Here is a 12,581-nt window from a genome sequence, read left to right as displayed (position 1 = left end):
AGGGTGTTGTTTCATTAGTAATTTATCAGAGCTTAGATATTCAGCTAATAGGCTATAATTTGTATGTTCTTCAGATATAAAACACTTTATTATCATAGCTCAGTAAACTGAAGATTATTTTACAAATGTAATTATGAGTCTTCCTGAAGTTTTTCATTTCAAATGTCTCCAAAATAGAGATATTCAGTATTTACCTCAATTAAATAATTTAATTATGTATTAAAATTAGAAAGTAAAGTTTAATATATTAATAACTTGGTTATAACTACTTTTTCTGCTACTAGTCATTTTTAAGGGACTTGGACAATTTTAGAGATAGATCATCTAGTCTTAACTCTTTGATTTTACTGGTGGCAGAATTGGAGGTTTATTTTCTTTAATGTCTCAGAGTTTAAATGATTGGATACAAGTGTTCAGATGATCTCATTTTTTTAAATTTTACATATAATTTAGTAGGGTTTCAATACTTACTGTTTTGAATAAATACATGTCTAATAAAGGCTTATTCCTGTCAAATGTTATCTAGACTAAGCCTTACAAATAAAAATAGAAAGTTGGAGAGAAAGAGATAAATATTATAAATAATTTAGAAAACATCTGAGTTGAAACTTAAGGAATAATGTGTGTAGTGAAATGTCTAAAATATATGAGCACACTGCTGCTACATAGGAATTTTTTAAAGCATTAGTAAGTTTCACAACTCTTTTTATAAAGGAAATTTAAACTTCTATTTAATTAAGTCACTGAAGACCAGTCATAACAGAGTAGAACCTATATCTTCTAAGGAAATATTTTAACATTATTTGTATGTGTCAAGAAGTTGCAGTTTTGCCATAGAGATTCTGTCATTTGGTGGCAGTTAGCATTGCTGGGATAATAACAGGTGGCTATGTAGGAGGGAGGAAACCTGCTCTAAGAATAGCAGAATAGATTTTGTATATCCTTGCTCTCTGGAAATAAGCAAATAAAAATAATAATTCTATTGATATTTGAAATATGCCACATCACATGCTTTTTAAAATTAGAGCCAATTATTCTTAATAAATACCTATCTTTGTTTCCACTCTTGTGTTGTTTTTGTAGTACCACTGGGCTTGTACCATGTTCAGCAACACCAACAACTTTTGGAGACCTGAGAGCAGCCAATGGCCAAGGGCAACAACGACGCAGAATTACATCTGTCCAACCACCTACAGGCCTCCAGGAATGGCTGAAAATGTTTCAGGTGACATGTCTAAACACAGTGCTTGAAATGCTTCACTTAATTGCTGCAAAAAGTAAAGGATTATTCAGCCATGAGAAGGACCCTTACACGCTACACCATGGATGAACCTTGAAAACATAATGTTAAGTGAAAGAAGCCAGACACAAAAGGCCACATATTGCATGATTATATTGACATGAAATATCCAGAACAGGCAAATACATAGAGACAGAAGGTAGATTAGTGAGTGCTCTGTGATTGGTGAGGGGATGTTGAGACTAACTGTAATAGGTATGGGATTTCTTTCTGGGGTGATGGAAGTGTTCTGGAATGGATAGCGGTAATGGTTACACAGCAAGACAGCCATTTAAGTGTACATTTTAAATGGTGAATTGGATGTTGTGTGAAGTATATGTCAATAAAAAATGCTCCTGAAAATAAGGGGGCTCATTTTAATTTTTAAGTATATTAATCAAGAGAATCCAGTGCTTATTTTGTATTAGTGTGTATTCTTTTTTTTGTTGTTGTTGCTTTTTGGATAATAAGACCTTTCTTCCTTTTCTCTTTTATGTTGGGGTTTCCGAATGTACTTCTTTTCCAAAATTTATTGCTTAGAAGTTAAACATTTAGGAGTAATGTAGGAACTCTGCTAATTAGTCACTGGTGGTGACTTACCCATCACTGTTACTCTAGTAGCCTCCAAGATTTTGATACAGCTTCTCTTCCTCACCTCCATGCTGGGGAGTGGCCTATTGTGTTCACATGCTGATTACTGTATTTTACTGGCATTTAAATTCTTTGCAAGTTTGTTGGGAAGATTGGCTACAACCAAACCTCTGTTACGAATTTTGTAAATCATGGTAGTGATATTAAATTGATTTATCTCTTCTTCCAGTGAGATAATGCATATATATCAAACATTTAGCAAAATAGTTGACCTAGATTAAACACTTGCTTAATTATCCTTTGTAAATACTAAATAATATAAGTTATGTGAAGTGAAGGTATCTCTTATATTATCCATGACACTAATGTAAAATGAATATATTTCCATACCTCTAGCTGCTTGATTGGTAGTATTTTATAAATGCATACGGGAATAAGAATGAATAAGGGAAAAGAAGATACTTCATTTGATTTTATTTGATATTTCAGATTTTTAAGATGTCCATTATGTAAATCCTTATAATATTAAATTCCTGGGCAAAAACTAAATAAATGTCCCAATCTTTCTCTTCTGTAGCTGGAAAACTCACTTGAATCAGTGTTGTTTTTAAGTGGATTTTAAAAGTTGCTTTCTACCCTTCAGGTGATTTCAGAGAAAAAAAGGTAATCCTTTTTTTCAGTTGGTGACTGAAAGGTTAGAGCAGTGGTTCTTGACAGGGGGCAAGTTTTTGCCTCAGTTGAAGCATTTTTGGTTTTTACAACTGATGGGGTAGAGGGCTGGATGCTGCTGGCCTCTAGTGAGTAGTGACAATGTAAAGCATACCCTCCTATAGCAGTGTTATCAGGCCTAAAATGTCACTGGTGCTGGGACTGAGAATGAACGCTGTAGATCACTCTCATTATAATATTATAAGCCACTACAATCACTAAGCCACTACAATCAAAAAGAAATTTTTTTTCTGTCTTCATAGTCCTTACCTTTCCCCAAGGATTAGTCCCCCCACCCCCTCCTCACAGTTCTTTTACCTTAGGTTCCTGATTTATTTTTTAATTTCAATTAATTTTTTTCTGTATATGCACTCAGAATTTTAACTTTTTTTTTTTTTAACTATAGCCTTTTGATAAGAAATGCATCCCATCAATAATGAGGACTCAGGCATTCATACAGTCATAAGGAAATACTTTGAAGATTTTTATCATCTCTGATTAAGCCAAGGAGATGGGAATATGGGTTTGTGTTGTCATGCTCGCACATGCGCACAGTGAGTGGCACAGCACTTGAGATAATGCTTCATATGAGTAATGAAAAGAATTACTTCATACCATTTTTATAAGAAAGCATCAACATGATTGAAAAATTTACACTGTTCGTAATAGTTTTCTCATCATTGTGGACAACCTGCAAAAGATTTATTTTATATGAAAATCTTTATTTCTTATCAGAAGGAAGTCAAGTGATTTATTTTGTATGTGATATGGGCCTATTTTTTCCAGTGTTTTAGAATACCAAAATATTCTTTGCTAGACATTTAGACTTTTCCCAATTTTAAGAGAACTCTCTCAAATATTGATTTATAGAAGGGGGTATTTGTCCTTTATTTTTCAGTGAGGATGTTTTAGGGAGTTCTTTGTATGTTTACTTGTTCAGCTCACTCATGCTTTTCTTAATGAAATATCTATGTATTACATACTGTATGTCACCAAGTCTGAGATACCATAGGTTATTAGATGCATCCCATCTTCAGAAATGTTATTTGTTAAAAAAAAAAAAGTTAGTATTAATGGGATTCAATAAACTAAAGAATATTAGACTAGCTTTTGTTCTATAAAAAAGCCCATTTGATTGCTTTTCATATGAGAAGTAGATGTAGTGAAGAAAACTTGTTCTTAGCAAATCGGAATAACAGGTAGAATTATCCCTCCAGGTATAGTATTTTTTTTTTTCAGATAAATATTCTGCAGCAAAGAAATCTTCTAGCAACAAAAAGTCAACTAAACAGGTGTATCGGGACCTTAATCTTTTGAGTACCGTATCTGTCTCTTACACACCCAGGACCTCGTTTATTTTCACGGACTGCCCTTTATTTTCAGGGCTGGTGCCAAAGTAACTAGAGATGAATCACTTGCCTACAAGCTTACAAGGCTTTCATGGCTAACTTGTAGAGAGATATAATTTCATAGTAAAGTAGGGGAGTCACGAGTTGACCCGTGTGCTGTAGTGAAGGGATAATTAGACTGGCATGATTTCTACAGATGTGCTGTGGGGGTATTTAATGATGACTTTTCCATTGCATAACAAGCAAAATGGGAGAGCTTGTCCCCTTACTGTTCTGCTATTGCTCCTAAGGCAGTGATACAGCATTGTTCTGGTCCAGCTCCATCTATTCTGACAAAGTACTCTGTACTCAATTTATAAATTGAATGAGAACAAATGATATACCATTTTGGATAAAGGGAAATTGAAACAAAATGCCATTGCAAAATTGAAGTGGAAATTCAAAACAAAACAAAAAAACAGAAATTTTGTGCTGTGTAAATTTTTAGTAGCCGTTGGTTCTGTTTTTTTTGCAACCAGATTGATGGTTCAGATTATTAATTTGGGGGCAGAGGATTGGTCATTTTGTTTGTGCGTTGTGGTGTTAATGTATGGGGTTTTTTTACTTGAAAATTTTAGAGCAAGTAAAGGCAACAATAACATTAATATTATCTTATGTTGAAATTTATATCTAGAGGTATCCTGGTATAGTGAGAAGCACATATGACTTAGAATAAAAAGATCTTAGTACAAATTTTGGCTTTGCCTCTTAATACTAGGTAATTTTGTTGGTATTATGTAACCATAACCACTCTTGCCTATTTTCATCCTCTGTAAAATAGATATAACACTGAAAAGTTGTCAAACAGGAGACAACATGTAAATGTGCTTAAAGCTATATGTGGAAATATAGTGGAGACTCAATGTTCGTTTCCTCTCTTGGTCAAGAAATAGCCTTTGTGAGCCTTAGTTTTCTCAGGTCTAAAAAGAGGCTATTAAAAACACCTTCATACAAATGTTATTAGCATTACTTTAATCAAAACAAATTTGCATTGTATTAAAATTGTGAATGTACTTTGAAAATACTTATACTCAAAATATTTTTTAAATGATAAAGTAGAAAATACTTATGTGTTTTGAAATTAAAAGTGGAGTATAAATACTCTCTTGAAGGATTTAATTAAGTTCCATGGTAACACTTAGACATTGTATATGTTCTCTTTTTTTTTAGCTCTTTTTTATTTGCTAGTCAACAAAATACTAAAACAGAATAATGCCAGAAGAAAATGAATTCAGTGTTACTTTGCAATTGTATTTAAGGCAGTATGATTAAGAAACCTTGTGTGAAGAAGAGTTTAAGAAAGTCGTTGAGAAATCAGTTCTTTACCACATGAAATTCAGGCATGGTACTGCCAAAAAGTCACAAAATATATATATCTGAATGGGATATAGAGATCATCCAGACTAGTAACCACTACAGTGTGTGAGTCTCTTGCATCAATACTGGATGAGTTGTTTATTTAAAACATAAAATGTCCTCAGCCCCACCTTGACTCCTGAATCAGACTCTTTGATGGTGAGTTGTAGGACTCCGATTCTTACACTCCTCAACCAGCATTTGGGAAACACTGGTCTGGACCAAACCCCTCATTATACAGGTGGGGTCTCTGAGATTAATTAAGGGACTTTCATATGGTTCCATGGTGAGTTTACTGGTGAAACCCAAGCCCCTAATTACAGTTCAGTGCTCTTTATATTCTTCTCTACTACCTTCATTCTCTAATTATCTGAAATAAAATACCATTTTCATGGGGAATTTTCAAGTTTGCATTTGCAATTTTGCCCACAAATTAAGTTTTGTTTCTCTTGATCCTCTCCAAATTTGGAATATTTTTTCTATTCCCTTAAATATGTTCTTACATAACTTTACCGTGAAAGACCAAAGGAAGATGCTTTCATCCAAGACAACTGTTTATTTGAACAGAAATTAAATAATTATCAGAATTATCCAGCATTTTTGCAGATGAAGAAACTAAGGCCTGCAGAGGTTAAACTGTAATCTAATTAGTGGCAATATGTCTTCTAAAAGTTGAGTTTCCTGATCTGCAATTTAGTGCTCTTTCCACTATTCCTCATTGAAGGAATGATGTTTGTTGTTATTTTGTTTTAATATAGTCATTAACTGCTGGTTTTTCAAGTTAATACATACTTCCCTTGCTGGTAAATCATGTATACAAAAATTTAGAATCAGTCTTGGAACCAAACTAAACAAGTAAGTCCTAGTAATACTGTCAAATATAAATACCAGAAACACTCTCTGGAGAGAATTTTGAGATAGTGTTGGTGCAGTATTTCCTGACTCTTTGGGTATTCATTTATTTATTCAACAAATAATTACTGAACACCTTTTTGGTGCTAGGTTCTACTTTGGATTTGGAATACAATAGTGAACAAAACAAACCAAAAATCCTTTTCCACAGAACTTACATTATAGGAGAGGGATGGAAGAGGCTGGAGGGTAGGGGGACACGTTTGAACTGGTTTGCAATTTTAAAAGGGTTGCCCGGAGTTGGTCTCAGAAAGAAGTAGGGAAGAAGCCATGTGGTTATCAAAGGCAAGAATGTTCCAGGAACAACAAGTGAAAAGGCTCTGAAGCAGAGCATGTTTGGTTTGTCTATGGCTAAAGTAAGTAAGCCAGAGGGAAAAGGGTAGGGAATAGTATCTTGTAGGCCAACCCAGACTGGTTTTTACTTTGAATTTTTTTTTGAAAAATATTTTTAATATTTATTTTTGAGAGAGACAGAGCATGAGTGGGGGAGGAGTAGAGAGAGAGTAGAGAGAGAGGGAGACACAGAATCCAAAGCAGGCTCCAGGCTGTGAGCCCAGAGCCCAAAGTGGGGCTCAAACTCATGAGCCAACTACTTTGTGGAGAATAGAACAAGGAGGGCAAAGGTGGAAAGCTGAGAGACTGGGTAAGAGGTTATAGTAATAATCTCACCTGGGTAAGAGGTGAGAGATAATAGTAGCTAGACCAGTGTGGTTAATGGTCAGATTCTGGATATATTTTGAAATTTAAGGCCTTAAAATTCATTGATGAATCAGAACCATCTGACAGTGGTGAGAATGGGAGAGTTGGGGATGACTCCAGAGTTTTTGGCCTGAGCAACTAATAGAACAGAGTTATATTTTACTGGAATAAGGAAGATTGTGGACATGCAGATTTGAAGAGAAAGATCATGGATATGTTAACCGTGTATTACCTCTCTAAGAACACATGTTGAGTAGGCAATTTTATATACCGATCTGGAAAAAAATCCAGGCTAGAGAGAGGAAAGCTTTCTATATGGTTTATACCTTTATTGAAACCATCTAAGGAAAGTGATTTTACGTATTTAGACTATTGAATATATGCGGTAGGTGGAAACAGTCTCATTTACTACCTAGCTTGCAGCCTGTGTTGCTAATCCTTGTCAGTGGTATACTTTTAAATAAAATGTCACAAAGTAACATCTGTTGAATATATGTATAATTTAAATCCAGATATACATTTAATTTTATTTGACTTATTAAATCAAATATTGTTTAAAACAAAAACATTGTTTAAAGTCTTAGAAACATTTTGCTATGCAGGCATAATTTTTGTCATGGACTTTCCTTAAATATATAGAAATTTCTGACATAGCTTTTATTATTTACTTAAAATCTGAACTAGTTATTTATTTTTTTGTTCTGGCTTTTCTCATTCTATACCCCATTCCCTAAAATCCTTGATAAAAGATACTTTCTGTTAGCAGTTATATATCATATGTTAATAATGTTTTTCTATCCTTTTTTAAGAAAACTGTAATAATGCATTAACTGAAAAAAGACAACATTAAACAAGTATATTACCTTAAAGTAGAAATATTCATAGTAGCTAATGCCATTAATCTATGTAAAGTATATGGCATAGTAATATGTTGAAATATTTGTCACCCTGTTCCTGGAGAAGATTACATAGGATATCTTTATTTTTATATCAAAATTTAACCATAAACACTTCTAAAAAGTGTTTCTAAGGCAAACATTCACATATGCAAATGTGTTTAAAAAGTTTACATTAAAACTATTGTGCTATCAAGTTACTTAAAGCCGCATTTTAATCAAGCCAACATAAGTTATCCATCACCCAAATTGGACATGTCCTCATACTGTGTCCATGAATGGAGAGGAACAACGTATTTATGAAAACCCACCTTCAATTCTATGAGGAATATAAATCAATAAATTAGAGTTTATAGTATTGATACTAAGTGATTAGAGATGAGTGGAGATGATCAGTGTTAAGTTTTGAACTAGAATTTGAAGGTGTGTGAGAAAAACTGAACAAAATAATCGAACTTCAAAGTAACTGCTTTTCATTGGTCGTGAGTATGCAAATACATATATTTAAGTATTTTTTTATTTCTATGCATAAATCCTCACCCTAATGAAAAAGGATACAAGGTGGGTACTCAAGGAGAGCCTTCTAGGTATGCGTATGTATATATAGAAGTAAAGGAAAACGATACTACATAGAGTCTATGTTTCCTCATATTTGGTAGTAAAATAGGAATGTTTCCCAGAGTTTTTATGATTAAGTAAGATAATGATTGTGATAAGTACTATGGGAATACTACTGAAATGTTTGATGCTATTAACATAATCTACACTTTATGATAGGAATTTCAGCCTCAATGAAATTTATTATAGATTCTAAAGGGGTAAAAAATGTTTAAAGTACAGTGCTTTAAAAAGTACTGTAAATAAGGCTTCCTATGTCCTCAATATATCTCAATTTTCAATTATTATCTATTTCACATATTACAAAATCCAGGTTTCTAGTTTGAGCAGAAATGGAATGTCAAATTGGATATGCTAATTCACAAAGGTACTTAAATCAGCCTGGTCAAGGATGTTCTTTCATTTAAGTATCACAGGGTTATTTACATGGGTTTTTTTTTTCTTTTTTTTTTTTTTTTTTATGTTTTACTTATTTCTGAGAGAGAGCATGAGCAGGGGAGGGTCAGAGAGAGAGAGATACAGAATCTGAAACAGGCTTCAGGCTCTAAGCTAGCTGTCAGCACAGAGCCTGATGCAGGGCTCGAACCCACAAACCGTGAGATCATGACTTGAGCTGAAGTCGAACACTTAACCAACTGAGCCACCCAGGCACCCTGGGTTATTTACATGTTTTACATGATTGTTTTGAGGGGAAATTCTAACACTTTAAATTATTCACATGGTTTTTTTAAGGTTTCCTTTTAAGAATCATGGCATTTCTGTGCAGATGTTCCTCACTGGCAAAAAAAAAAAATTTAATAATCCCCTAGTATTAAGTAGTTCCTATTTTTAAAGTATAATGATGTGTTTTTGTTTTTCCATAATGTAGTACTTTGTTTCTGACCCTTTTGTTCACATTCTAATTGTACTAATGAGTCAGTTACTGTTCTATATTTTTGCATTTTTTTATCTGAAATTATTTTCATGTAATAAATCAAAGCTCTTTTGTGGAAGACACTTGTCAGATGTGCAGTATATCCAGCTATTAATTTTTCTCTAAATGATGTTGCCAGTCTTCTCTCAGATGGGTTCCTTATTAACACTATCAAATTTTATGGTGCCCACTAGAAAGAATATAGAGAAAATACCCTGATTACTTAGTAGCCCAAGTTGATGTTTCCAAATAAAACTCGGATTTCTCAATCAGTATCTTGATGGTAGATGAACATAGAACATTTATAATAATATAGTGCAAAAATATTTGTCAAAATCATGACTTTTCCTTAAGCTTTTATAAAATAAAGGTAGCTAGTAAATTTGATGAGAATAATTGATTATCACTTCAGTGACTCCTGGAGAAACTTTCACTCTAAGTAGCCACTTTTTATGTTATGTGTAAATGTAGATTTTCCTTTATGAGTATCTAATTTGAGACATCTATTAAAATAATAAAAATTTCTACTTCCTTTTTGATAGAGCTGGAGTGGACCAGAGAAATTGCTTGCTTTAGATGAACTGATTGATAGTTGTGAACCAACCCAAGTAAAACATATGATGCAAGTGATAGAACCCCAGTTTCAACGAGACTTCATTTCCTTGCTCCCTAAAGAGGTAAGGATTGTCAGTTATATTCTTCTGGATGCTATTTGAAAATATAACTCCGTAGCGACCACCTTTAAACATGGTCATGCTAATTATGGTAATCAGTATTGTAGGTTTAACACTCTTAATTAGTGTTAAAGAGAGCTGTAAATGGTAAGCTGCCATGATGTAATAATATCATTTTCAGATTCAAGTATGTTTATGGACTAAGTGACTTCTTTCCACTACTGCAGTAAGTCATATGAGAGTAAGCTATTGAGTTTCATTAATTTGATTACTCCTTTATCACATTTTTTTACAGTTATTTGAAGCCCAACCTTTAGTTGTCTTGGTATATTTATTATATATAGTAGTAATTTTTTTTAGAAATTCTGATTTTATTAAGATAGCATTTTTTTCTTATTTTGTGTTTTTTATCCAAACTCCCTCTGAGACTAATAGTCTTATGATTCAATTGAATTATAGTTCTCTGTTAATTCATGTTGTGTAATTGTTTTAAAGTATGTGGAATTTCACATGTATATCTCTTTGTATTAATCATCCGTCTTGCCCCCATCTCTGTCTCTCTCTCTTTCTCTCATACACGCACACACACGCAGTCACAGATGTCCTGCATCGATTATATCCTTATAATACTTCTTTTGGAATTACTTATGCCTAGTTTTTATATCTTTATGTGAACTGACACTATTTTTTATCATAGATTGATTATGATCACATGGGCATTCTTGACTGCATAAATGAAGCATAGCTTAGATGTAGTTCTTTTATTGATGTTATAGGCTTCACAGTTTCATTTCTGTCAGCAAACAAATAATATGACATTAAATAATCAGTGTCACCATGGTTTATATTTTCACAAATTGTTTATGTGCCACTAATTATATGTCAGCTAAGAAAACAATATATAAAACACTAATATACTATTGCAAATGATCTTGAAACCTCAAATATGAAGAGAAAAGGAGTCAATTTTTTTGGATAACCATTCTAAATATCCTAAAGGCATTAAACATAGTCTCAGTAATAATTTCACATTGGATATGAATAAAACAGTTTTATCATATTTAATGTATGAAAGTAAGCATTACTCTAGATGAAAGCAAAGTAGAAATAATATCTTTTTCCTGAAATGTTTCTTCTTTGGAATAATTTTTTAATGGCAAAAAAAAAAAAAAATAGCAATAGCATTGTCCCAGAAAAAATTTTTTATTCTTGCTGGCTCATTCTAAAGCTGAACCTTTGAATAGAATTGGCTTATGAAATGACATAAGCTCTCTTTGCTTCCAGAAGGACATTCATAATAGGTAGCTTTTTTTTGTTTTGTATTTGACTGAAAGTAAAAGTTAGTCACCTCTCATATATTCTTCCTAGTTTCCCTAGATATCCTCCTTATTTTAAGGTAGTATTTTTGTTAAAATATAGACTTTTTCTTAGTCTAGTTTGTCCTCTTATCTCTAAGAATGGTGAGTGTTTTGTTTTGCTTTATTTGTGTTTCCATAATAACTTTTGAACACAAAAAATATGATTTAAAATCAGAAGAATCTGAAAATATTTTTTTTTTTAAAATATTTTTAAGAGTCTAAGAATTAAGCACAAATTATCGATAAACAGTGTAAATGCAATAAAGATTTTCTTGGATTAAGTGTTGGCTACAGAAGAGAACAAGAGTGAGCTCTGGCTTAGCATATCTTCTGTTTTCTCTCTTTTTGAACTACTAGGTAACATTTTGTGTTTTGAAAAAATGCTTTATTTTATATTTGGAGAAAGAATGGTATAGATCTAAGTCCTTAAGGAAACTGTTATCTTAATTGGAGACTAAGTGTTGTTATTATTTAAAACAACATTGCTTTCATGTCAGAAAATGGACTTGTAATAATTTTCTTATAATTCCTTTCAATAGATCTCAAAGCTTTTTACCAATACTTACTTTTTAATCTCAGAAACCTTGATAAAAATCTCACTAGTCTCATGTGAGAGGCTTGTGATATACTGCATTATCCTTATTTTTGTAAGTAAATGCCAAGAAAAGCATAGTGATGCATTAGATGACCTAAATTCTTAAATATTTTTAAAGTTTATTATTTAATTTGAGAGAGAGCAAGCAAGCAGATAAGGGGTAGAGAGAGGGAAGGGGAGAGAGAGAATCCCATCTGCACTGTCAGCGGCTCAAACCCACAAACCATGAGATCATGGTAGCCAAAATCAAGAGTCAGATCCTTAACCAACTGAGCCACTCAGGTGCCCCCCAAATCTGAAGTCTTAAGATAGGATTAGCCAACATTTTCTTCATTCTTTTTTTATCCCTCCCCCCCTTTTTCACTAGTTCAATCCATGGAAATACAACAGTTTTCCAGGAAAGTATTAGCTACCTCTCATGTATAACATGGTGGTCTCTTATATCTAAGTAAATGCCAGGTTAAAGAGAAAAACAAAAAATAACAACTCTCATTGAAATGACAAGTTTGGCCAAGGAAAAAGTAATTATCTGAAATAGTTTCCAATTTAAGAGCTTCTGTCTATTGAGTCCTTAGGAGGAATAACTGAATCTAG

General features: G+C 32.8%; 1 protein-coding gene across 3 annotated transcripts in view; it reads left to right on the top strand.

Moving 5' to 3' along the window:
- The window catches only part of FBXW7 (F-box and WD repeat domain containing 7), a 228,665-nt gene that overhangs the window by 202,533 nt on the left and 13,551 nt on the right, over positions 1-12,581 (top strand). For all 3 annotated transcript variants that reach the window (XM_039234352.1, XM_039234353.1, XM_039234354.1), the window contains 2 exons: positions 1,084-1,225; positions 9,903-10,037. In XM_039234352.1, coding sequence (XP_039090283.1) covers positions 1,084-1,225; positions 9,903-10,037 — 277 coding nt within the window. The remainder of the gene's footprint in view (positions 1-1,083; positions 1,226-9,902; positions 10,038-12,581) is intronic.

Source organism: Hyaena hyaena, unplaced genomic scaffold, assembly GCF_003009895.1.
Source record: "Hyaena hyaena isolate Hyena2069 unplaced genomic scaffold, ASM300989v1 scaffold_89, whole genome shotgun sequence".
NCBI classification, from domain to species: Eukaryota; Metazoa; Chordata; class Mammalia; order Carnivora; family Hyaenidae; genus Hyaena; species Hyaena hyaena.
This window is presented reverse-complemented; position numbering and strand designations above follow the sequence as displayed.